Here is a 27,867-nt window from a genome sequence, read left to right on the forward strand (position 1 = left end):
AACGAAAAAAAAAGAACATTGCCATATTTGGGGAAACATTTGTAAGTACACTTGAATATCACATCTGAATGTGCATTTTGTGAATGAGGCACAACGCTTGTGACATCAAGCTAGGACGGCAATACTTGGCCATGGATTGCTTTCAATGGCTGATGAGGGAAGGTGTGGAAACTATTAAGAATACGAAACCTACCATTAACAAAAGAGAGTCATCACATTCAGCCCTCCAACCTCCATTCAGCTTCCATTCATTGGCAACACCTACAGTATAGCATAGCAAAGACTTCCATTCAAGACATGGCCTTCACAGCCATGCCAGGGGCTGTCAGGAGCACTTCAGCCATGTTAAACCATGTCTTCATATAATTGGTCCATAATACTTCTAATAAGATGGTACAATTTCTGTATTCACTGTCTCATTGGTAGGCGGTGGACAGTAACTTACCAATGACATCGATGGGGTTTCCAAGATTTCTATTCCTTGAAAGTTAGTATGCTGACATAGAAGCCATTGTTCTTGCATAAATTAATAAAATGTGAGAAGAGTTTGGAATCTTAGCCTTCTGAGAGACAAACTGAGTTGACAGAAATGGTACCATCTATATGAGCATTAGTGAGGATTGATTATATGAAGATTAAATCATATAAATTATTTATTATTGTGACTTCTTTATCTTATTTCTAAATTTACGTTTCTTTGTGAGGTTTTTATAAATATGGAAAATAGTGTAAGTTATGCTTAAAATATGCTATATTTTGATGTTTGCTTGATCTTATACTAATTATAACAATTTGCAGCTCAAGGGTTATCTCAAACTCTTAATTCCAGCTCCAATATTCCTGTTATCTGTTGAGTGTGAACTTTTGAACCCAATTTACTGGGTGAGTCTAGCGTCACTTCACCTTGCTTTGCAGTCACAGCATCCAGAGAAAGCGGTAAAAAAAAAAAAAAGTAAAATTAAAACAAAGTTATTTATTAAATTTCATCATTATTGTACATATTTGCTTTGAAACAAGCTTAAATTTGGTATGGTCAGTTTTTTGTATGCATAATGTATGTGTATAATAGAGCAGGACCTTGAATGAATGCAATCTATGCCTCTATGAGAGTAAATGAGTACTGTACAATACAGTATGATGCTTGTATGAAATGTAAAGGTTTGCATTGAGTCAGGCGATGTGGGTCATACAGTACATCAATGGTTACATTAAATGAAAAAAGAAGGAAGACAGCTTTAAAAAGTTAAAGAGACATTCCAAACTATACAAAGACCCTGGGCATGTTTGAGAAGAGGTCGGGCATGTGTTTGAGAAGCACTTTTTGGTTGAGCTTTGAGGCAATGTTTGAGCGATGGCCTTGCTGGTGATATGCCTGTATGTATTGGTGTAGTTGTGCATGTTTGTATGTATGTGTACAGTAATTTGTGTATGTAGTAGGCTACTGTATGTAGTACAAGACAAACTTGGTGTGAAGAAGAGGCAATGGGCTGTATGAAGCTGTGTGTGTGTGTGTGTGTGTGTTCAGAAGGAGAAGTATTTGGTGAACCACTCCTGCTTTAGCCCCTCCGTCACAGTCCCCCTTGGTTCTAAATAAGGGCCCCTGGTGGAAAAGGACAAAAACAAACAGAGGAAATTATTAGACAAACTCGTGGCTTTAGCTTGTTTGCAAAATGACAGCCTTTGTTGCATCATAGATCTATGCTATCACCTGACTGGCTGGCCCTGCTGCAGGTGTTGGGATCGCGGCTCCTGGCCAGCGGGACTGACATAGCGGATGCCCGCCTGCGGGGAGGGGCAGACGGGGAGCGGCGCGGTGGGAGCCGGGGTGGGAGGCGTGCAGGAGGAGGTCTGAGACCGGGCGGCGGCAGCAGCGCCACCGCGCTGTAGCAACGGGGACGAATGCTGCTGCTGGCCGGGGGAGGCGGTGTGCTTGTGGGGCAGCGAGGAGGTGGAGTAGTGGGCGGACGCCTGGGGGTGAGAGGAGGTGGAGGAGGCGTGGGGGAGCGTGGACGAGGAGCGCTGCTGAAAAGACGACGAGGAGGAGGGAGACGACGAGGAAGACGAGGAGGGCGGAAGGAGGAGGCTTCTGTCGTAGGAGCCGGTGGTGCCGCCGCGCGTCGGAGACTCCTCCAGACGCTTCCTCTGTGGACACACGGCCACATGGATTAAAGTTCTCAGTCGCCACCACTGATTTCATTCATTCGGATTCCATAGAAGTCAAAATGTCTTCTATAGAAGTGTGTCCTGCACCAAAAATAGGCTATCTACAATTAATAGCCTATTTTGTAGGTGTGTCGTGGGTAGTGTGTGGTGGCTCCTTTCATGCTGTTTCACAAATTACATATTAGGAATTGGCCTAGCAACATTTTTCAGTTGTGAGATTTAATTTTGCTTTAATCCATGCAATCACATGATGCGCTCAAACATACCAAATGCACACACACACGACTGGCTTTACTCTAGTCTACACAGAATGACATGAATTTACATTATGGTACACGCATGGCAAAACCATTTTATTCACAGCCTTTCTCAGCTTTGTTGATTTAAAATTATATATATATATATTGCATATCGTAAGTTTCAGTGAAACATAAACATGTCATATTAAATTGATAGCATTGTAAACAATAGCCTGATGCGTTTCCGGTGAAGAGGTGACCACCGAAAACGACAACAGGACGTCACGCCGCGGTGCTCACAACACCTCTCTCTGTTTTTACTAACCAACGGTGGTCACCTCACCACTATGAATAGGCCTCGACAAGCAAAACGGACAAGCACCACAAGTGGTCTCACCCTCATGGTCGGCGTGGTGACGCTGCTCCCGGGGCGGGATCTGTTGTCCCGTCTGAGGGTGCTGCTGTTGTCCCCCCCGGCGGCCACAGGGGGGGGGTGGACCTGCAGCTGGTGCCTCTCGTCCTGCGGTGGGAGAAGGACGATGACAAGGACGGACATGCATTCACTGACCTCGTTCTCAAGCCTCCAGTGGTGGAAAGTAACTAAGTACACTTACCTAAGTACTGTACTTAAGCACACTTTTGAGGTATTTGTACTTTACTTGAGTATGTCAAATTGAATACTTTTAATTGAGTACTTTATTTCTACTCCACTACATTTCAGAGGCAAATATTGTACTTTTACTCCACTATACAATTATCTGACGACTTTAGTTACTAGTTACTTTGTAGATTTTGATTATTATTACAAAACATATCGGCCATTTGAAAATAACCGATCTCACAATGCGTATGACCCAGTATTTCTGGTCATACTGGTCAAAAGATAACATATCTGGAGTGAAACTGATGACCTTGACGAATGTGCTGGGCTTGAGAAAATACATGTCTTGCAAAATGGTGAACACACAAATATATTATTGTGTGCGGTTGCGTGTGCTCGTGTGCGTGTGTGTGTGTGTGTGTGTGTGTGTGCGAGAGCGTGTTCTCACCACAAGTCGTTTGATGAGCTGGTCTCTCTCTGTTAGTCTATCCTGGAGTCTTCCCAGCTGCAGGTCATCATGTCGAGGCTCTCTCCTCCTGCACTTATCCTCCCTCTCTTGGAGCCTGGAACACACACACACACACACGTTTATTTTCATCCATATACAGTACCCTATCCTCATATAATATTCCATATGTCAGTGTTGGAGTGTCAGAGTAGATTGCATGCAGTTGACACAGCATGGAGATGACAGGTCATGTGGGTGTATATGTACTGACTGTGCATCATCTGCCCTACTCACTCAGTCTCCAGGGCCACGATGCGCGCCTGCAGGTTCTTCTGGGCACTGCTGTAGTCGGACACCAGGCTCTGCATCTCGCGCTTGTGCTCTCTCCTGATCTCCTCCACCTCCTCTCTTCTCCTCTCCTCCTCCTCCTCTCTTCTCCGCTCCTCCTCCTCCTCTCTGGTCTCCTCCTCCTTCCTCTCCTCCCAGTGCTTCTGGGACTCCTCCAGTTTCTCCATTTCCACCCGCAGTTTCTCCACCTCCTCTTTCAGGTGCTGCGCCTCCTCCTCCAGCTTGTCGGCGTCTCTCTTCTGCAGCGCCTCCGCGCGCTCCTCCTCCTCTTTCTCCTGGGCCTCGGACTCCTCCTGGCTCAACCTGAGGAGAGGAGCAGCCCAGCCAATATAAAGCAATAAAATACTATATTTTAGCAATAGCATTTTCTCCCCACTTTGGTTTCCTCACTCAGGAAGGTGAATTGAGGCAGGTCTCTTTTCCAATGACACCCTGACTACAGTAAACATTGCATACAATTTAAACACAAATAATACAAGATAATAGACAGGACAGCTAGATTAGTTAAATCAAGTTTTTCAGTTTTAAAACAAATGTATTGTAGACAGTTCCACATGTGAGTAAGGAAAAGCTGTCTCGCCCAGTTCAGAACGAACATTTGGGGATTTCTAAAACAAAGTAGTCTTGAGAACGGAAGTGAACTTTAGGATGTTAAGATGATTACTTAATTAGGATAATTAAGTAAGGCTTTGTAGATAAAAACAGTGCTGTGCTGTTGTCATCTCGTAGCCAATGACGGTCAACCGACCTTTTCATAGAAACCCATCTCCGGTTATAAACCGCACGGCAGAGTGGTAGATTGCATCCAGTGGTTTTAGTGAGGAGGGAGCAGAATGCATGTAAATAATATCGGCATAATCTATAACTGACGAAATGGTGTTTCCTCTCCTCTCTCTACCTTTGTTTGAGTTGTTCTTTCAGTGAAGTGTTTTCTCTCTGAAGCTCCAGCACAGCACAGCGACTCTCATCTAGCTGCCGCTCAAACACCTGCCACTGGTTCTGCTGCTTCAAGTCCTGTGAGCACGCACGCACGCACACACACACACACACACACACACACACACACACACACACACACACACACACACACACACACACACACACACACTATATTTACCCAAAATATGTTGTTTTGTGTTTTTACATTTTCTACTGTGTGTTTAATCACTGGTTTGGATCTAATCAAACCAAGTGTCCCCAGGGGGGCTCTTTGTCATTTGCACCAACAGATACATGTCTACCTTCCCCTTTGTTATCTTTGTGAAATGTGCGGATGACCTTACAAGCACAGAGCTGCTGATGGGGTCCTACTGCTATCTGGCTTGACTCAGAAGGCATTGGTTTGTGTGGATGAATTGTGACAGGAGTTTTCACTGAGAATGGATTTGGAAGGAGCTGAGACCATGGATATATGGTAATAATCGGTGTTAGGAGAGAGAGGACAATATAATTATACCCTCTCTCTGTAATGATTTCTGGACAACACATCAGTAGTCTCTCTCCACCTCAGAGTTCAGATACCCCCCCCCCCAACCCCCCTACGCTTTCAAACACACAGCCACGGATTAGTGTTGCCAAAAGAGCTGGTCTCCTATGTGATGTTTTAAAATGAATATTTCTGACCTTTATTCCTCCAGTTCTTGAGTATACCATGCAGGCCAGTTTGGGGTGGATTGACAAAAGGCCTTCCCCAAGGAGCTAGAGAGGTTATAAAGTTGCTGCAGTATCTTGGTATATTGGTTTCCCCCTGTATTTCTCTTCCATCACTAAAGAAGGCACGATGAGGCTCACTAACTTACCAAATAATAGTTTATCCCCTGGCCTTGCATGGTTTCCTGTCTGCAGCCTCACCGACATACTGTGATGTCCATGTGGGAGAAAACTTGTATCTCCATATTTCCTATTTTCATAAAATGAATTCACTATGTTATTCTAAGTGGTACGTTAGGTCTGTTGGTTAACCTTCCAAGCTATGTTCCTTGTGTTTAGCAACAGAGCAAGATCTGTCTGTGGGTTGTAAAACTATTTAACCAATACAAATATTAAAAATATTTAATAATAATAACTATATTGGATCCATTGGAACAGTTTACTTTCCTCAAAAGTACGTGTGTGTGTGTGTGTGTGTGTGTGTGTGTGTGTGTGTGTGTGTGTGTGTGTGTGTGTGTGTGTGTGTGTGTGTGTGTGTGTGTGTGTGTGTGTGCGCGTGTGTGTGTGTGTGTGTGTGTGTGTGTGTGTGTTACTTGTTGCAGGGCCATCATCTGTGTGTGTGTCTGCAGCTCGGCCTGCAGGTCCTCTATCTGCTGCATGTGTCTCTGAGTCATCTGCCTGCTCCACTCCGTGTGCTGCTGGGTCAACTCTGCACGCTGCTTATCTGAGAGCATGCAGCGCACGCACACACACACACGCGCACACACACACACACACACACACACACACACACACACACACACACACACATTCATCGTTGCTGTCGGGGTTAGGGTAATTTCTTAATAATAATCTAATATTTCTATAGTTTGCTTTTTTCCCGGTGTAAAGTAATGAATGCCCTACTTCATTGTACTAACTACAAAAGCAGCAAAAATAGCAGATCTACAAGCTCACAGCGTGGCGCATTGCGGTGCGTTTTGAGCTTGTAGAGCTGCTATTTATATATCCTGCCTGAAGAAGGTCATCAGTGAGTAAATAAATGTTCTCTTATAGCGTGCAGTTGGGCCGCGTGCGGACGTATTCTTTTATTATTGGAGTTTTATCCGGAAGAGCAACGATACACTCTGAAATCTGAGACTGCAGTGTGATTGGGTGCGTAAGTAAGTACATTTTATTTATAGAGCACCTTTCGAAACAATGTTACAAAGTGCTGTACAGTGGTCAACAAGGTAAAGGAATCATAAAAAACAATGTTACAAAGTGCTGTACAGTGGTCAACAAGGTAAAGGAATCATAAAAAACAATGTTACAAAGTGCTGTACAGTGGTCAACAAGGTAAAGGAATCATAAAAAACAATGTTACAAAGTGCTGTACAGTGGTCAACAAGGTAAAGGAATCATAAAAAACAATGTTACAAAGTGCTGTACAGTGGTCAACAAGGTAAAGGAATCATAAAAAACAATGTTACAAAGTGCTGTACAGTGGTCAACAAGGTAAAGGAATCATAAAAAACAATGTTACAAAGTGCTGTACAGTGGTCAACAAGGTAAAGGAATCATAAAAAACAATGTTACAAAGTGCTGTACAGTGGTCAACAAGGTAAAGGAATCATAAAAAACAATGTTACAAAGTGCTGTACAGTGGTCAACAAGGTAAAGGAATCATAAAAAACAATGTTACAAAGTGCTGTACAGTGGTCAACAAGGTAAAGGAATCATAAAAAAGCATGGGCAAAACTAAAACAACAATAGAAAAGCAAAACAATGATGTGCAAATATATCAAGTAAAACACGTCATAAGATAAAATGCTTACGAAATAAGTTCTTAAAACCGTCGACAGACTGCGTTTTTTAATGCAAATGGCAGGGCGTTCCACAAAGTGGGAGCAACCACTGCAAATGCTCGGTCCCCCTTAGTTTTAAGTTTGGTTGCAGGGATAATCAGAAGGCCTTTATCAGATGACCTGAGAGGTCTTGTATTTGGCTTTGGATGCAGTAGTTCAGAGATGTATAGTGGAGCCAGCCTGTGTAACGCCTTATAAGTTATTAGAAGAATTTTGAAATCGATTCTGGATTTGACGGGCAGCAAGCACTGGTGTAATGTGAGATCTGTGGTTTGTGTTTGTGAGAATCCTTGCAGCTGTATTCTGTACTAATTGTAGTTTATGAATTGAGGATGTGGTGTGTAGAGTCCATTACAATAGTCGAGACGGGAGGAGATGAAAGCATGAATGACTTTTTCGAGGTCTTGGGGATTGAGGATTGGTTTGATTTTTGAAATGTTGCATAGGTGAAAGAAACAGGACTGGGTGACTGGGTTTACATGGGACTCCAGGTTCATGCGGTTGTCAAAATATACACCCAGATTTCTAGTACCGGTAATTTATATTAGGTGCCAATGGGCCTAAAGAAAGCCGAATGGCTTTCAAGGCCTATGACTAAGATCTCTGTTTTGTTGGCATTGAGCTGTAGGAAGTTGTTTTTTGAAATTGTTTTGAAACAATAATAACTAAAAACTAAATATAGGAAACAAAAAATATAGGGACACCATAAACTAAGATGTGTCCGCGACAACACCACCGCTGACAACAAGCAGAGAAAGAGTGGAGGCGTGTGTGTAGGCGTGTAGGCGTGTAGGTTACCCAGCTGCAGATGGTGTAGCGTCTGCAGTCGGTTCCTCTCAGACAGCACGTCCTCTTTAGCCTGTCTCTCCAAGGCCTGCAGGGCCATGGCATGGTTGTGTCTCTCCTCAGACAACGACTGAGTCTGGGGCTCCTTCAACGCACACACACACACACACACACACACACACACACACACACACATACATGTTGTACTCTTTGTGCAAAGAGAGTCTCCACAAACATCTATTTACAATCACGTACGGGAATGATGTGCACGCATACAAGCATGCACGCAGGCACGCACGCACACACACACACACACACACACACACACACACACACACACACAAAATATTGCCTTTCCAATGCGCCCTGAGCTCTGCTACTGGTATATCATCAAAGGAGCTAAATTATTAATCACAGAGAAATCCTTTGACATGTGTGTGTGTGTGTGTGTGTGTGTGTGTGTGTGTGTGTGTGTGTGTGTGTGTGTGTGTGTGTGTGTGCGCGCTCGTGCGTGCATGTATGTGTGTGTGCGTGTGTACAGTACATGTGTACCTGCAGCTGTTCCCTCAGCTTCTTGTTAATCTCCATGATCTCCTGGACCTCCTTCCTCAACCTGTCAATCTCAGGGTTGCCATCCAGCCCTGCCCTCTTCTTCTCCATCTGCAATGCCAGTTCGTGACAAAACTGATGAAAAACTAAAGTATGTTAGGCACGGCAAGGCAGGTTTATTTGTATTTCTGACACACAGGCAATTCAAAGTGCTTACATAACACATACTGTAAGCCTCAGGTCTACTGGAAGTGTGTTGTTCCAACTATGTGTGGCTTAATCACTAGTTAATGCTGCTTCAGCATGTGTTGTTTGTACTCTAGGAGCAGGCTTCATTCTATGACTATGAAGCCAGTACAGATATCAGAGAATTGATCGATGTTCTTGTTAGGTAGTTCCAGTTTACTACATCCTGAATTACAGCATATATATATATACTGTATACTATTTGTTGAATAGTAACTATGAGACTGAGTCTAAATTGTACATTTTAATAATGACTGAAGTTTTCCAAGCTCTACAAGAGTCTACATGCGTGCATCCTTTGTTTAAGTGTAGATTATCACTCGAATGTCTGCATGAGGCTCACCTGCGTCTGCGCATCCGCTAGTTGGGTCTGTAGCTGGTCTAGTCGGGTCTGTAGTTCCTGCTCTCGGTCCTGCCAGCGCTGTTCGCCCTCGGCAATCGCAGCGTTCAGTTCTATTCTGAATTCTGCTCTGAGACGGTCCTCGCACTCCACCCTGCAAACACACATCCCACCCGACCAGAAAGAGCAATGGCATAAGACTCACGTAGTGATACTAATATCACTGCGTGGATATATTAGTCTCGTGAGTCGTGACTCTCGTCCCTCTCAGTATTACATTTTTCAAAAGCACATCAATTTAGATATTCTCCAATGAGCTTTAATTTCGTGTCAGAGGATGGAAGGTGGAAGGGTGAGAAGAATCAAGAAGGTCAACGTAAACAACCTAAACAAGTATAGTACTGCCTCCAGTGGTGGAAAGTACATTAACTTCAATGCTATATACAAATGTTATACCAACTATAAATGAATGGATTGATTTCATCTATAGTATATTTATTATGGGGATAATTACATTCAGCTTTAGAGGTCAAGTTGAAGTCTGGTTTAGATGGATTACCGGTACTAATGTTTCTACCACAAGACCTGATTTTGTTTTAATTCAGTTAAACCTGTTTAACCTGTAGAAACAGATGCACCTGTTAGAGGTACTTATTTATGTATTATGATCATCAATAGAGAAGAGAGGCAGATATCTCCCCTTGTGTGTATTGTACGTATATTGTCTTGTTTCGGTTGTATGTATTGTTAATTGTCAGTCGTTTCGTTTACATGTATGTTTGATTAAAATTAAATAAAAAGTAAAATGAAGTAAATGAAAATAGCTGATCTACAAGCTCACAATACAATGTGTCGCGATGCATTGTGAGCTTGTAGATCTGCCGTGCTACGAGCTTTTGAAAAATGTGGCCCAAATGTTCGAATATATTCTTTCAGAGCGAACGTTTTTAACTCAAATCTTTGCTTCTGGGTCCCTGGAACAACATATTTTCAGATGGGGGTCGGCGGCCAATAACATTGATATTTAGAAGACATTTGTATATGGTCCTCAGGTCTAAATGGGTTAAGTAAAACATTTGAGTACTTTTCCCCTCTATACTATACCTGATCCTGTCCTCGGTGCTACGCTGGCTCTGTTCTAGAAGGCTCCGCTCCGTGTTCAGACGGCTCTGCTCCAGAACCTTCTCCTCCAACCTGTGCTTGTCGGCCCTCAGAGAAGTGATCTCCCTCTGCTGTTTGTCCCGCAGCCTCTCTGCCTCCTCCTTGGTCCGGGCCAGGCGGGTCTGCGTCTGCCGCAGCTGGCCCTCCAAGCGAGTGCAATGTGGTCCGCACGGGGCAGGGTTGTCGTTGGCCGCCTTGTCTTTGCTCTCTTGCTGTTTGAGAACCGACTCCACCCTACAGATCTGAGGGGGAACACAGAAAGGCAAGCCTTTGAGCCATGATACTGCTATTGTGCATGTTGGTTCACTGGAAACACTCTGCTACACCAGTGGGTCTCAAAGTGTCCTTGAGTGGGTTCCAAATGCATGGTCCATTGGCCCTGTACGGGCGTGTAACTCTGAGAGTGAGAGATTTGTACACTCTCAGAGTTATGGCAGGGGCCATTGGAAATAAAAGGTTTGATAACCATTGCACACTAAATGGAACAGAGCCTTAATTAGTAACGGATAACACCTGTGAAGGAAGTATAGGGAAGCGGCCTGGAAGTAGGAAGAGTTATTCTGTGTGCATACAGCCCAAGCAAGGGCTAGCCAACGCTGAAGCGCTTGGCCCTACTGGTCAGAGCTGGGACTGCAGATGGGCCCGAGCATTTAGCACAAGGAAACGGCCGTACAGCTGGGATTTAACATTGAGCACTTCCGCATTTTGGTCACCAAATGTAGTTGTCCAAATCGAAAAAAATGCAGAAGTAGAGCGTTCTTCCGGGTGCTTCAAAACGCCACTGAGCGACTTCCATCGAAATGAATAGCAGGGGACGGGGCAGTCCCCTCGCTATCCTTTATAACTCTATGCATAGAGCCCATTGATCATATAAACAGCGAGTTGGCAAACTTGGAGCTCTCACCTCGTTGGTGGCCTCCTGGAGCTGCGTCCTAAGCTCCTCCCTCTCCTTCTCCAGAGCCCTCCGCGTCTCCTCGTTGCTCCTCCTCTGCTCCTCCAAACGCATGCACACCTGCCAATCATATCCAATTTATACACATGTAGGTCCTTACATGCACACCTGCCAATCATATCGAATTTATACACCTGTAGGTCCTTACATGCACACCTGCCAATCATATCCAATTTATACACATGTAGGTCCTTACATGCACACCTGCCAATCATATCCAATTTATACACCTGTAGGTCCTTACATGCACACCTGCCAATCATATCCAATTTATACACCTGTAGGTCCTTACATGCACACCTGCCAATCATATCCAATTTATACACCTGTAGGTCCTTACATGCACACCTGCCAATCATATCCAATTTATACACCTGTAGGTCCTTACATGGGTTCAAGTTCTCAGCCGCCACGACTGATTTCAGTCATTTGGATGACTGAGGCTTATAACACGCCGCGCTATAGCCTATGTTAACGCCTCAATCTGCAATTTCTTAGCTGTATGGCTACCAAAACATCGTAATTTTACATATTGTGTTAAGTGTGTAGGACACACGGTGCTAGTGTGTGGTGGCTCCTTTCACACTGTTTCACAAATTACATATTAGGACTTTTATTTTGCTTTAATCCATGGGTCCTTAGTAGTACATGGCCTTTAGTTCTTTCAAAGCTCTTTTTTATTCAACATGAGGGATGTTACAGCCCTTTTCAGGGATATAACATATATTAGTTAGATAAATCAACACATCACTGCAGACATGATATATACGTCAACCACACCAAGATAGCTCGTCGAGCCAGAAGAGAAGCAAAGGCTAGAACATCCTGTTCTGTTTTAGGTAACTGTAATTCATCTGGGACAACAACACCAATGATGGCAGATAATGATTTGGTTCAATCAATGAGCAGCTGAAGCGTTTCTGAAATGCTTCGGAAAACCACTTTTATATACTATCCATACTACATATCCATAAGTCAATAAGGAAAACCACTTGGCCATACTGCATATCCATAAGTCAATAAGGAAAACCACTTGGCCGTACTGCATATCCATAAGTCAATAAGGGGAAAAACAGGTGATGGTGAAGAGATAAGCTGAAGACACATTTCTTTGCCAATTCATCAAATTAAGAGATGGAGCTCTTCCACGCATGCACGCACGCACGTACGCTGTCACAGCCCCTATAGTTGTTCTACTAGTGTCTGTGAGGTTTGTTATATTAGGTAGACCTAGTCTTGTGCTTCCCACAGGTCCTGCCGAGTTGCCAATCGGGTGCATTGGGAGCACCTGGCCAGTGTTCCCAGGGTGCACTATAAGAGGCTGGATGTGGCCACACTCAGTCTCTCTCTCTCTCCCTGATGGTAGCGCCACTTTAGTTTTGTCTTTGGTTTGCACCATTCAACACCCCACAGTACATTTACCACACATCTGATTTCACTGATTAACACACCCAATATCATGTTGAAGCTTTGAGTTAATTTATATTGTAAATAAATATTGGTTTGTGCACTTTCAAACAGTCTTCCTCCTTTGGTTATGGCCTAAGAGCCAGTTCATAACAGGTCAGCACTCATGCACCCACGCACGCACACACACACACACACACACACACACACACACACACACACACGCACAATCTTTCTCCTATTATAATCATAGTACTAGCCCTCAAACATGACAGTCTGTCATAATCATGACAGTCATGCAGCAACGTTTTTGGGACCACTACATTTACATGTGTACGTGTACGTAAACGTTCAGATTTCAAATATAAAGTACTCACCACGGGTGCCACGGATGTTAGAGTTTTGCTGGTAGAATGCACGGCACCAGTGCATTCCCGCGTCGTTTAATAAAAGGCATTTTTATCCAAGCAACCCGGCTATTTTTCTCAAAAGGGGTGCCTTCGGAAAACTCACAGTTGCACACCGGGAGCGCACTCGCCTATTAGTTTGTATTGGCAGTGCGGTCAGTCAGGTCAGCCTATATCGAACACATCCAGTCAGCCTATATCGAACACATCCAGTGTATCAGAGTGCAACACACCTCCCAACCAAAAGGGGCGCATAGTTGAAAGCCTTTACACTGACCTCCTGGTTGGCCTTCCTCTCGGAGCCCAGCGCCTCCTGGGCGCCATGGAGCTCCGCCGCGTGCCTCCTCATCACCTCCTCGATGGCGCGGCGCACCTGCTCCTTCAGCCGCTTCCTGTCCTCCTCCGCCTTCTCCGCCAGCCTCCTCTTCTCCTCGTCCAGTCGCTGCTGCAGGCTGGCCTTCTCCGCCGCCACCTGCTCCGAGTCCCAGGCGCCGTTTCAGAAACAAATAGGGGGGAGGTGGCAAACAATGTGTTACCCAGTGGTGGGAAATAGCAGATCTACAAGCTCAGAACGCGCAGCGCTGAGACGTGTCGTGAGCTTGTAGATATGCTACACCCGAGCGCAACCGAACATAATGTCATTAGTCATCATGGCAGTTGTTTTTATTTTGTTTTCGTCATAGTTTTTGTCAACGAAATCAACACTGATCCTAGAAGGCCCAAGCCACGCCCCCTGCTGTGCTGACCTGATCCTTGCTGCCGTCCAGCTGTGAGCGCACGCGCACCCTCTCCACCTCCAGCTCCCTGCGCAGGAGCTCCACCTCCTCCTCCTTGTCCCTGCGCAGGCGCTCCCTGGCCTCCTCCGCCTCCCGCTGCAGCGCCTCCTTCTCCTCGCTGCGCTCCCCGCGCAGCCGGCTCCTCTCCTTCTCCAGCTGCTCCTTGTCCTGCTCCCGCTCCCTTAATAAGGGAGAGTTAGCCAAATGTGTGGCAAATGTGCAACAACAAAAAAATGCTTACCACTATAGCTTTCTTCACAAATGTGTTCATTAAAGGTGTCTACTATCACATGTTTGTTCCAAGCCAACTCCTTTGGGAAACTTTGTGACAGCTGCTAGTTGGGGTACCATTAACTACCTACTGTATATAAAGCTGAATTTTCTAAATTTCATTATGCTTTAAGTAGCATGTGACGTGTCAAACTATGGGGTTTTCATGGTTCTGAATCCTTAATTACAAGCATTACACGAAAATCACTCCTTGGGCTATGGCTGTTTTTAGCCAAAGAAGTGTTTTCTGTGCAAAGATAATGCTTGCAATGGATTCAGAATAATGAAAACCCCCTAGTTTGACACATGCTACTTAAAGCATAATGACATTTTGAAAATGTTGCCTTGTTATACAGGTATATGTTGTTTATGGTACCCCAACTTTCAGCAGCTGTCACAAAGCTTCCCAAGGGAAACAAATTGGAACAAATTGATATGTGATAGTAGACACCTTTATGTACACATTTGTGAAGAAAGCTAGTGGTATACTAATTTTTTCTGCGGACATTTGGCTAACTTTCCCTCAGTACCTCTGCAGCCTCTCCTTCTCTCGCTCCAGCTCCCGCTGCAGCCGCTCACGCTCCTCCTCCGTGTGCTTCTCCACGCGCCGCAGCTCCTCCGTCTGAGCCCTCACCATCTCTGAGCGCAGGCTGGACAGAGCCTCGGTGTGCTGCACAGTGCACACACGCACAGTCGCACACGTGCGCTGGTTAGTTATCATAGTTTGCCTATGGTCTCCGTACTGTTTTTGGCTGTTTTTTACATGGACACTAGCGGTGGCTAGCAAAGGAGCTAAAGTACGCTAATTAATTTCTTTTAAACTCTGGACAAATGCTAATTCATCAAATCTCAGGATCTCGGGCATGGCTACCTGTGCAAAGGTATAAATACAATTTACAATTACATTGTGTGTGTGTTTGTGTGTGCATGTGCTATACCTGGCGTATCTGTCGGGCGTGGTCGTTGTTCCTGCCGCTGCTCTGCAGCTCCAGCTCTCGGCTGCGGCTCTGCAGACGACTCACCTGAGCTCTGAGCTCCTCCACCTCCGCACACACACACACCTCACAGCCCCCACGGCTCAGGAGCTCCTCTGACACACACACACACACACACACACACACACACACACATACACACACACACACACACACACACACACACACACACACACACACACACACAAACAAACGCACGAACGAACGCACACATGCACGCACACACAAAAGCACACAAACGTTGGATAAATGTTATGCAGTTGAGTTATGTTATGCTCTGTTATGTTCTACAGTTATACAACATGAATGACACTGTGTGGATTCATTACATTATGCAAATACCAGTGGTGGAAAAAGTACTCAGATGTTTTATTTAAGTAAAAGTATCGATAATGCAAATTGTATCTACTTCGTTACAAATTCCGAAAGTCCGAAAATCAACATGTATATGTTTAAAGTACAAAAGTATTGGCATCAAAATGTAGTATCAAAAGTAGAAAGTACTCTTTAATTAGTCAAAAATTATAATCGACAAAATAACCAATAGTTATTGGTTAGTGTTGCCACGGCCAGTTGCAGCCCTTAATTGGATGAGCACAAGTGAACCAGTGTGATCTCCCTTTGAGTGGTGGAGAGAAACAGATGGATGAACAGTAGGGGTGTGCATCTCTCCTTTACAAGACGATTCGATACGTATCGATATGCATGGGCTACGATGCGATTCAGAGACGATACATTTATACACAGAACGATTCGAATTCGATTCGATTCGGTGGAATTCGATGCGATTTCGATTTTGTGGAATTTGAGGCGATTCGATGCGATTCGATGCGATTCGATACGATACGGTGCGATCTGACACATTTAACCTCTTTTAGATTTTTAATTTGAAGCTAGATCTATAAAGAATAGGGTTGGGACTTAAAAAAAACATCTAATTAATTGGAGGATTTGTGATTAATTAATCTCAATTAATCACATTTTAATCGCATATCAATAGGCCTATTTGACCTGATCAGTGAGCTTTTTTTTCAAATGGATTTGGATACGAGTGAATCAATGAATGAATAGGCAATTAAAAAAGTAGTAATAATAATAGTGATAATATTATTATTTATATAATGCTTCTCTGAGTACTTAGACGCTTTTCAAGGGGAACATTGGAAAACTAATAAAAACAACTTTATAAGAGAAAAACTAAGACTATGGAATAAAATAAATGAAAGTGGAATGAGATAGCTGGGGAAAGACATTCTGGGTTTGAATTTATAGGTGGTGGCATATCTGAGATATGATATCTCTGAGCTTTGGGAAGTGCATTGTTTTCTTTTGACAGGTCTGCCTGCTGTGGACAGTGAAACCAGACGCAACGATACAGTCATACTGTCGATGCAAACAGACGTGTACAGTAGCTGCTCGGCCTGCTCCAAATGATATTCCCATTCGTCTTTGTGTCTGCCCGTGTAAACGCAGCATCGAGTGTGAGGGTTGGGGAACGAATGGACCATAGAGTTATTAAGGAGGACTCCTTCTAACGATATGGACCAGAGTTAAACTAATGTTAGCTCCCATGCTAAAGTTGCTACCCTCGTCAGAAACAACACGACCATCCAGATCGGGTGGAAGCTGTTGATATCACGTTGCTTGTGCCCGTGGATGGGAAATGAAATGTAAAAGGCTATAGAAGCGTGGATGAAAGGCAAAGCACAGATGTGCAATAATGCTGTGTCGTGACTCGTATCTGCGTGTGTATTCCGTCTGACAACGAGTGGTTTATGCTGCTATAGTGCTCGTCTGTTGTTGCTGGCTGCTGATGCATAGAGCGTCATCATAAGCATGCGCCCGCCCTGCGCTGGAAGTAGCAGATCTACAAGCTATCTACCCGTCGCAATGCACAGCGCTTTGGGCTTGTACATCTGTGTTTTTCCCGCAGTTAGTTGAATTATATCGATTCGCAGCTTTAGGATCGAACCAACGTCCAATGCAGACGCTATTTTGACCGATCCAGACACACGTGCATCGATGTAGTCGCATCGTTAATGTTAAAATCGATTATCGATTCATATCGATATTTTTTGACACCACTAATGAACAGCTATCAGGGAGGAATGTTGCACACAGACAGATGAACAGACAGGCAGACAGAAGGATAGGCAGGCCTGCAAACAGACAGGCAGACAGACAGGCAGACAGGCAGGCAGGCAGGCAGGCAGGCAGGCAGGCAGGCAGGCAGGCAGGCAGGCAGGCAGGCAGGCAGGCAGACAGACAGACAGACAGACAGACAGACAGACAGACAGACAGACAGACAGACAGACAGACAGACAGACAGACAGACAGACAGACAGACAGACAGACAGACAGACAGGCAGACAGGCAGACAGACAGACTATACCTGCTCTGCTCTGAAGCTCGTCTTCCTGCAGAAGCAGCCTCTCCTTGGCAACGGCTAGCTCCTCCTCTGCACGCTTAGCCCCGCCCTCTGCCTCAGAGATACGCCTCCGACCCAGCTCCACCTCCTCCTCCAGGTCCTGAGGAAAGGGATGAAAGAAGAAGTAACCATGGTGACTGCATAGACACACACACACACACACGGATGGAGAGGGATGTTGGTATTGGGACAGATCCAACAGGAACAGAGGGGGTGAAACCGAGAGGGAATTTGAGACATACGGTAGTGCGTTTTAACATCGGGCGACAGCCTGGTGTATTTTCCGGAAGTGCGTTATTTGTCAACTACAGCAGACGAGGAGGTGATATTGAAAAACACGCCCGAAAACATGAAAATCTTTTGGACGATATTTGAACTGAGAGACAAAAAAATCACACCCGTGTGAACTGTGAAGTGAGGGGCGTTCTTATCATCGTACATCATCATGATGTAACACATCTATTTGCTCAGACACATATGACATAAATTCTACATTCATTGTGTAGGACAAAAATACCGATTTGCTCAGACACTGTCAGACATTGCCAATGGGAATTTGTGTAAGACGAAAATCTACACTATTAGCTGAATATAGGAGGGACTAGCGCCCCTCAAAAAAAGGCAGAAGAGACTATAGAAATGCTTTGATTCGGGAATCCAGCTAGCCCAGCTGATCCGCCGTGCGGACTTAAAATGTGTATGCCAACAGTGTATAGTGCCAGCTGTCACAGGGGCTTCTAAATAGCCATGGGTGAAGCTGTAATGGTGGTGCGGCTGCAGCAAATGTATCCTGTCTGCACGACTCATTAGCAGACAGTGGGTAGAGGGAACTGCACTTAGAGAGGCTTGTGGTTGGTTGAGCAAAATCCTCTCTCTCTCTCTCTCTCAGTTTTTCCCATCAAGATGATCATTAGTCGCAATAGTCGGGTGCATCAGGGAGAGGCTGCCGAAGCATTTGGGTTGCCATCCACCTCCCTGCACAGTACAGTACACAGTACAGTACACAATACAGTACAGTACACAGTGTTCTAAAGCGGGACGCTTTGCGGGCCTTGAATGTGACTATGAACGATATAGCTATACCTGAATTCTCTCTTGCAGCTTCAGTGTGTTTCTCTTGGTGTCGTCCAGTCTCTCCAGGTGAGTCTCCACCTCATCCTCGGCCCTCTTAACTCTCTCTCGGAGTGCACTGTGCATGCCTTTCTTCTCCTCCTCCTCCCGCTCCTCCCACCTCCGCCTCTCTTCCCTCCGTTCCGCCTCCATCCTCTTCCTCATCTCCTCTTTCTCCTCGTTCAGCGCGCTCATCTTCTGCCCCCATTCCTCCCTCTCTCCTTTCACCGCCCTCCTCTTCTCCTCCTCGGCTTGGTCCTTGGCTTCCCTCAGAGCCTGCACCTCCTCTGACAGAGCCTTGACTCTTTCTAAGTCCTCCCTCTCCCCGGTCTTTCTTTCCTCGTCTCCCTTTTGCCTCTCCTCTTCCTCTCGCCTCCTCTCCTCTTCCCCTCGCCTCCTCTCCTCCTCGGCCGCTTTCCTCAGCTCCTCGCTGCGGGCCTGCGTCTGCTGGACCTGGTCCCCGGCCGTCTCCAGCTCCTTGCCCAGCCGCAGGCTCTCCTTCTGGACGCTGTCCAGCTGGGATTTGGCCTCCTGGAGCTCCGCCTGCGCAGCCTGGAGCTGCTCCTCGAAGCTCTTCCTCAGCTCTGCCTCCGCCTCGCGACCCCTCCCCTCCGTCTGCGCGCGGAAAACGTCAAAGTCTGCCTGCACCTGGAGGCACAGAGACAACACGTTGTCTATAAACGGGAAATTGTGCATTCATATAGTGCCTTTTTATCCAAAGCGCTTTTGCAATGCGCATTATATTCTCCACGTCACACACATCGACACACCGACACTTCTGGAAGGACCATGCAAGGCACCAACCTGCTTATCGGGAGCAGCATCGCATATAGTCAGACGATCAAGAGATCTACTACTTACCACTCATAGAAGCCTGGGAATCGAACCGGGAGCCTTCTGATTCCCCCATGCGGCCGCTCTCCACTCTGAGACCACTGCCACATGCAAAGTGTCACCCAGACACAGACAGGCGGAGGCAGACATACCTGCGCTCCAACTCTATGCTGCTCATCAAGAGACTCCTGGAGCTGTAGGAGGCGTGTCCTGAGCACCGATCCGTCCCCTTCGTGACACGTCTCCATGATGATACGATGCAGCTCTTCCTGGTGGGCGTGGTTTACGGTCTGCAGGGCCGCCTCTTGCTCCTCGTTCTTAGTGTTCAGAGAATAAATCACCTGAGAGAGAGAAAATTGTACATTGAAATTTGTACAATAAAATAAATTTTACAATGTCACTCAGTCTATATATCTATAAACGCACAAAGTCTCTCAGACAGCGGGTACAAGAGGTAGGCCTACTGCAGGTGTTCCAGAACGGGCATCATTCCCATTGGGCAGGATCCTAGTTATAAAGATGATGACACATTTGAGATCCATGGTCGTTTAAAGCTATACTGAAATAGTCACACTGGTCCTTTGGACAGCCCTTTTAACTACTAAAATATGTAACAATACATGAGGCTTATTACCAGCAAGACGCCTGATGTCCCTGGCTTATAAGTGGACATTTTGTCTTCTAGCTCAGCGGTAGAAGGTTTGGCCCTGGAGTGGGAGGGAGACCATGCAGGGTTCGAATCCCACGTAGGACATAAATCTTATACAGTACGCATCTTAAATAATCCCTGTAATGCCTTGGCTACAAAAATATACCGTCCACTGTAACACAAGCTGGTTGACACAACATGGGCCAGGCTTCATGCAGCCAGGCCATAACTCTCCTGCCTGACGGCGTGTGTGAGGTCTGTGCACTCACTGCGTCCGTCGCTCCGCGTATAGCATGTGACCAACATGTGAAATGCACTGTTCCACTACACCACGTCTACAGTGTCATCATCTTCCCTTACTGATACTGACGTCTCACTTTATACCCTCTCGTAGGAGTTTGTGACTGTGGGTGTATACATAGGACACACAGGGGCTCGTGTTTTAGTCAGACGCCCCACTGTCTGCGGCACACAGCTGGCACAGCACTGCGGGACATTCCCTGGGTGAGTGGTGTGTGTGTGTGTGTGTGTGTGTGGGGTGTCACTGTCCCTCTCCTGATCCCATCGCAGCTCAGGCGACAACATTGCCCCCCCTTCAGTGTATTCCAAATAACCCCATCCCTGATAAGGATGATGAATGACAACGCCCCAAATACCAACTGCACAGTCGTCCTCATCCCCCCCCCCCCCCTCTCTCTCTCTCTCTCTCGTCAGTCAAACACTTGCATGTCACACCAGACTATCCAATCACGTCATACAGTATAGTGGGTGAACTTTGGCCCATGAACCGTGACGTATGACTGGAATGGAGAGGGACGCCAATTTGAGCACAGCCTTGAAGGCCAGTGTGCGTGTGTGTGCGCGCGCGTGCGTGCGTTTTTGTAAGCCTGTCTGTTCTGCTCACTGAAGAGAAGGAGGGCCTGTAACCATAAAAGAAGGGAAAAGATGAAGTGCTCCTGTAGACTGAGAAACAGGCTGTGATTTTGTATCTAGTCTCACCCCAAACTCATGTTTCTTCACCTTACGGCTGGGCTGCAAAATCTGACATTTTAGAGGCCATAAATGTGTCAAAAATATATTACTGTATTGTGGAACTATGGACGGTATGGAAGATCAACTTTGGGCACAAACATGTTGTGTTAGTAAATTAATAACATAATATTGTATTTGTCAAAAGAAATGAAAATTATTTAAAATGACGATTTTTGAAAATATTTGCCTTTGTGGTTAAGGTCAGGAATGGATTAACCACTTCCACTTGAGCAACTCTATTCTGGGGTAAATATTTGGCAACAATAGCAGATCTACATGCTCACAATGCGACGCAAAGTGTTTGTAGATCTGCTATTTTTGCCAAAGAGATTTGGTGTAGATGGAGAAGGAAAATAAATATCCTGTGCAACCTGTAAAACCTGATTTATATGCTGTCTCACTTGAAAATCTGTTATTTATGGCCAGGGCAGACGTACGACAAACTATAAATTAAGCTTTAATCCTATCTCTAGATTCCCTGTATCGATCTTGCAGGTCGATGATGTTGCTTCACAGGACGGTAACCCTGCCTATTGACAATAACTTCACAGTCAGCAAAGCTGTTCTATTGTTTCCCTTTACCCTCTTAGTTGTCTTATTATATCCTATCCTATTATATATTAACGAAACCTGAGTCAGTCAGTCAGTCAGTCAGATCTGAACTTGCACACGGGCATTGACCATTATTATTACAGTACACAGCCACAAAGCCCATTTTTCACTTTCCCCAAAGTATGCTGTTTATTAGCGAATAGTGTCTTTGAGATTTGGAGTCCGGGTTATGGCATCTGTTGTCACGGTTACGTTACATGGCTACACGTGAGCAAGACACTTAACCATGCACTGCTCCCCCCTTCACTCACTTACTCAAATTGTAAATGTAGCCTTGCCCTCATATGCCCTCAGTACCCGCATACCTGACTAACTATACCTAAAAGAAGTGAGCGACACCCACAGCCACAATACTAGAGGGAGCGAGAACAACGATCTGGTACCACACACTTTTAACCCATTTAGACCTGAGCACGATTCTACAAATGTCTTCTAAATCATGACAGTTTTCAGAAAAACCTCATGTTTCTATATCAGTGGTTCTCAAACTATTTCATGTCAAGGACCTGAATGGGGGTCACCGACCCCCATCTGAAAATATGTTGTTCCAGGGACCCCCCAGAAGCGCGTGAATTCTGTTTGTGTCCGAGCATAGACATGGTAACGCCCCGCCTGCCTGTGATTGGCCTACCGACACTGCCCGTCTTGACTGTCCTCCGAGGTGGATATGCTGGATAGTCTGATGTGAGGTTACTCCGTGGTGGGAAATAATACTAAGTATAAGTAATAATAATTAGTATGGTATGATACAAGAGCACGCTAACTTGTACGTTTTATTTTTGTAGAAGAGGCAAACTAACGGTTTTGGCCGTTCTGAGCTATTGTTCTTCATGAAATTCGGCAATATGGTAGAGGGCCGTGAGGATCCCTCAGGAACTGAAGCTCACAGTAATTCGTCAAAAGACCTCTGACATTTAGATCTCCCGATGACTAAATTGTTATGATTTCTCAATCCATTTTTCTGCCTTTTCTTTTGGCCACGCCAAAGAATAAGCACTGCGCTTGAAATCGCATTTCCATTCATGCGAATGGAGTCTGGAGACAGGACTACAGCGTTGAAAGACAATTGGCTGAGCACGGAATGTGATGTATGATGATAAGAGCACACCTCACTTCACACGAGTGTGATTTTTGACTTAAATTATTTAAATCGTCAATGTTTATATAGCTCATTGTGTATATTGCGTATAATTCTTTTTGGGCTTGACTCCGTCTTGCAGCTGCTTGCAGCTATATATTATTATTATTATAAGAAAAGCTATGGGTAAATGACCCAGAACAGGAAATGGGTATATGCCACCTTCAAGAGCCCTGGGACTATACAGTTATGCATAATATCGATAGAGCTATTTGGTCAACAATATCATTTGTGATATTAGATTTTGTCTATTTCACCCCGCTCTAAGGAATCAAGGTTTTGAATAAAGAAAAAAAAGACAATACATGTCTCTCTCTCTCACACGCATGCATGCACGCACGCATGGTCGCACGCACGCACGCACGCACGTACTGTACACATCAGGTAGAGTGTAGTGTGCTGGATTAAGCAGAGAGCATTATCACAGTGCAAGCCAGATAAGCAGAGGGAATCACACGAGCACAGAACTGGACCTGACTGTCAAGCATCACACTTCAGCATAATACTCTCTATCCCTGCGTCTGTGTGTGTGAGTGTTAGTGGTGTGTGTATGTGGGTCTGTGTAAGCATTCGGAGCAGCCGGTCCGTTATGTGTGTCCGTGCAGTCCTCCTTTCTTCCCTTGGTTCGTCCGTTCCGCCATGTAAACACAATCCAGCATGCTACTGGTTTATCTTTAGCAGCACCCTTCCACCAGGGCAGACCCCTCTCACAGACGGAGACAGAGGAGGGGTTAGTGGATCGTGCAAGTCGAGCACAAGTAGGGATACCGGTATATAAGAATGGACAGAGAGAGAGAGAGAGAGAGAGAGAGAGAGAGAGAGAGAGAGAGAGAGAGAGAGAGAGAGAGAGAGAGACACACACAGAGAGACAGAGAGATAGAGAGAGACAGAGAGAGATAGATAGATAGAGAGAGAATTGAGTGTGTGTATGTCGGTGCGGGGGTGGGGGGTTGAAGGGGTGTATTAAGGATATGCACATTGCCCACATGTCTGTAGGCCTATATACTATATACACACACACACACACACACACACACACACACACACACACACACACACACACACACACACACACACACACACACACACACATACAGTATACTTGTGTTGTGTACACACTTGAGTGTGTGGGAAGTGAAAGTGAGTGTTATTAAGTATATATAAGGTTACCACCACTGACCCACTTCCACTCCCCCCCCCAGCCCCCCCAAAACCATTCCACATCCAATCCAAAACCATGTGTCACATGGCCTGCAGACAACAAGCTCAGAGGATATATACTTAAAGTATACACGGAATAATCTGATTTGACCATGGGGGCTGCATCAGGGGTGTCAATGTTATTTAAATGGTCGCTTGAGTGCAGGAGAGAGAGAGAGCTAATGGGTTTTTGTATTGCTTTATTTGGATCACCATTAAAGGACCACTTCACTTCACTTTTCAACCTATCTTCGTATAATTGGTCATGATAAAATCATGATAAAATACCACATTTTCTTCTACTCAGTCTGTGTCTCATAGGAGGGCTGTTTACCTTACCTATCCACTTAACCCATTTTGGGCGGGAACCCCTTTTGGTGTTTTAAGCATTATTTATACTTTAGCTATTGAAAAATAGCAGATCTACAAGCTCATAGTGCGGCACCTTATTGGTCTGCTATTTTTGAAAAATCGTGAAAATGTGGCGAAAACCTTTGAATATATATTATTTAAAAGCGAACGTTTATAACTAAAATATTTCCTTCTGGGGAGGGGTCCCTGGAACTACAAATTTTCAGATGGGGGTCGGCAGCTAATTACATATATTTTTGGTGTCCTTGACATGAAAATATTTGAGCACCACTGACATAGAAACATTTTTTTGGGTTAAGGCCTTCACAGAGCGCTTCGACTTTGCACGGTCAGTAGGAGGGCTGTGGGCAGTTCAGAAACCCATCCACCAGTGACATCATTATTAGGCAGAATTTTTTATAAAGGAGATAATATATATATATATATATATACTTATTTTTTATTATCGTGAGAACGATGGTTTCCATTTTCGCATTGCAACTTTTTCTATTAGCCTATTTCAATTTCTATTAGCTTGGATTCCCCATCGATGATGTCCCTGGTGGATGGGTTTCTGGACTGCCCACAGCCCTCCTCCATTTTATCATGATTATTAGTGAGCATTATATGAATATAGGTTGGTCCTTTTAGGGTGTTCTTGCTAGTGGTAGTTTCATTGTGAACAAGTAGCCTAAGCAGAGTACAGTACTGTATGCATGCATACCCTTACCTACCTGGCAGGTGAAAACAAGCACCCAGATTAGCATTTCAATGCCTGATCTGCATGCGTACAAGAGGACAGGCAACGTGGTCCACCCCCCGCCCCGGACAGTGAGGAAAAAAGAGGTGTTAAGGTGCCAGACTTGCATGGTTAGAGCGGCGCGATTACATACAAAGTCAATGCAAGACGAGAATTTGCGCGAACGGGCGCGGCGCGACCTGGTGCGGTACAAACAGGACGAACCGAGGCGAATATATATATTCAGGTCCAATTCCTCATGGTTGCCGAGGCCCCCTGGCCCCCACAGACTCTACGTCACTGCATGATACTCCACAATAAAGCAAAATAGACACACCAATAAGCTAAATCAACACACACTAAGACTAAAAACGACTAAAGACTAAAGATGAAAAATAACACCTGTGTGAAGTGAGGGGCACTCTTATCATCACACATCACATCATCTCATTCCGGCTAATCACAATTTGCGTCCTCACTTTAGTCTTCAATGTTTGTGTTTATACAAACACTCAAAACTGGCCATTAATTGTCAATGGCATTCAATGTTTGTGCAGGACAATGTTTGCGCTTACACAAACCCTCAAAGCTGGACATGTCACATAGGAGGGGCTAGCGCCCCTCAAAAATATATAAATATCACAATACTTAATTTAAAATTCATGAACTCAACAGAAGGAACTCAAACAGAGGATCCAGTCATATGGAAAAGTTTAACATTAAAAAAAGTAAGGAGAGATATTAGGAAACCAAGGTAGAAAGGGCTGGGCTGGCAAATTTTATGTCATCCTTAACTAGCATAGACACAATTGCTGAGCCCTCATCTGTGATGTGTGTGTGTGTGTGTGTGTGTGTGTGTGTGTGTGTGTGTGTGTGTGTGTGTGTGCGCGTGCGTGCGTACAAGAACCTCAGATGCCACATTAAGCAGGTTATCACACAAATTAAAAGCATGCATGCTGCACTATACATGCATGCGCATGCACACAGCACACAGCACACACACACACACACACACACACACACACACACACACACACACACACACACACAGAGAGAGAGAGAGACACACACACACACACACACACGCGCGCGCGAGAACACACAGGAAAATGAGATGTGCATAGTCATCAGTAATTGTCAGTATAACCTCTTCAACAAGCCATGGGTCATGGCTTGCCTCTGTAAGCATTATTGTTAAACAGGGGCATGCAGGGGACAATCCCCTTAGCCATTAAACAGCTAGAAGAGAGACCTACTGCTGTTGTTAGGCATCCATGCACTGCACATTAATATGTAGGCTACACTTGCAAGATAGATAGATGGATGGATGGATGGATGGATGGAGGAACACCTATTGGATTTCATGTAGCATTCCAGGAGAGCTCAGGGCTCTAGCCTTCAGTTGCTGAGCCTCAGAAACTGTGCTGTCACACAGTGATTAACAGCCTATCTGGTAGTCACTGTATAGTGGGCCAGTCACGAAGAGCGACACCCAAGTTCTCATTTAGGAAGGGGGGGAAAAAATGATGTGAAGATGCTAGATTTTTTTCCCGCTACCTTTGCTCGTTGAATGGCTATAGTATATAATAAACGGAAAGGAGAAGGGTGCCCGTGTGGACAGGAGGACACTAATAAACATCACATTAATCAGACTGTCAAAGTGACAGATTGAGAGAGTGACTCTCCTGGCCAAGTAGCGCATGACAGACAGTTTCCGTTGCGCGCCTGCTGTGCTGTCTCTGACTGTCTGTCCCCATGCCATGCATGCATGTCCCTGGCTGCTCTTACCTTGGTGAGCTGGGCTATCTTCTTGCACATTTTGCTGTGCATCTGGTAATCGTACAGCTCCTGCTCGACGTTGGAGGAGAAGTCTGCCGCAGTCCCGCTGACGACGGAGCCCGGCCCGGGGGGCTGCGCAGCCTTGCCGGCGCCTGAAGCCATAACCCCCAAGGGAACTTCCTTCCCTGACGGGGACAGCACTACGATCCCTCTGCTGCTCAGCTGCAAAAAATACAAATAAAACAAGCCCCACAAAACCCTTCAACTTTCACTCGTGTGCATCTCAGTCCTCTGCCGATGAAGACAGACCCCCTCCTCCTGTGAAAAGCAACGCGGTGAGAGAATCGGTGGGAAACATTTGATAGTAAATGATCGGCGGGGCTCTCCTCCTCGTGCGTTCCGTTCGGTTCGCCCCCCCGCTGCTGTCCGCCCGGTGCTAGCGGAGGTCACAGACTGGAATTCCATCGGGGACGCGCTCGCGCCGACCGACCCTTCTCTGCTGTCAACCGATCTTCTTTTTTTTATTCTATAGAGGGAGCGCTGGAGGATGAAGGCATGTGTTCCAACCACCTGTCTCGCGGTAGAAGAAGAGGGGCGAAGAGGGCGTGCGCGTATATGGAACGTTACCGGAGACAGCAGCTCGATGCCGAGCGCACTGCTGCAGTGCTGCCCCGCCCCTCCCTCCCTCCTCCCGGTGCTGCTGTATCAATGGTCGTATCTCCACCAGGGTCTCGTTCTATTTAACTCAATCTGACACAGACATACCTTGAGAGAGAGAGAGAGAGAGAGAGAGAGAGAGAGAGAGAGAGA

The 27,867-nt window shown here is 45.5% G+C and overlaps 1 protein-coding gene across 2 annotated transcripts; it reads right to left on the minus strand.

Annotated features, from left to right (window-relative positions):
- Positions 1-958: 958 nt before the first annotated feature.
- fam184b (family with sequence similarity 184 member B) lies at positions 959-27,853 on the minus strand. 2 transcript variants are annotated; one of them, XM_080760633.1, is made up of 20 exons: positions 27,067-27,853; positions 19,710-19,898; positions 18,697-19,371; positions 17,578-17,713; positions 15,129-15,280; positions 14,721-14,860; positions 13,891-14,101; positions 13,422-13,616; positions 11,283-11,390; positions 10,322-10,620; positions 9,221-9,371; positions 8,635-8,742; positions 8,095-8,227; positions 6,043-6,173; positions 4,698-4,813; positions 3,746-4,102; positions 3,452-3,566; positions 2,800-2,922; positions 1,709-2,142; positions 959-1,600 (listed from the first exon to the last, which is right to left on the minus strand). In XM_080760633.1, the coding sequence occupies exons 1-20, from the start codon at positions 27,217-27,219 to the stop codon at positions 1,522-1,524; spliced, it is 4,005 nt and encodes a 1,334-aa protein (XP_080616759.1). In that variant the 5' UTR covers positions 27,220-27,853; the 3' UTR covers positions 959-1,521. The 2 variants fall into 2 exon arrangements, with proteins under 2 accessions (XP_080616759.1, XP_080616758.1); XM_080760632.1 differs by having other exon boundaries at positions 8,635-8,766.
- Positions 27,854-27,867: the final 14 nt, after the last annotated feature.

This window comes from Protomyctophum bolini (assembly GCF_963924005.1).
Source record: "Protomyctophum bolini genome assembly, chromosome: 3".
Taxonomy (NCBI): domain Eukaryota; kingdom Metazoa; phylum Chordata; class Actinopteri; order Myctophiformes; family Myctophidae; genus Protomyctophum; species Protomyctophum bolini.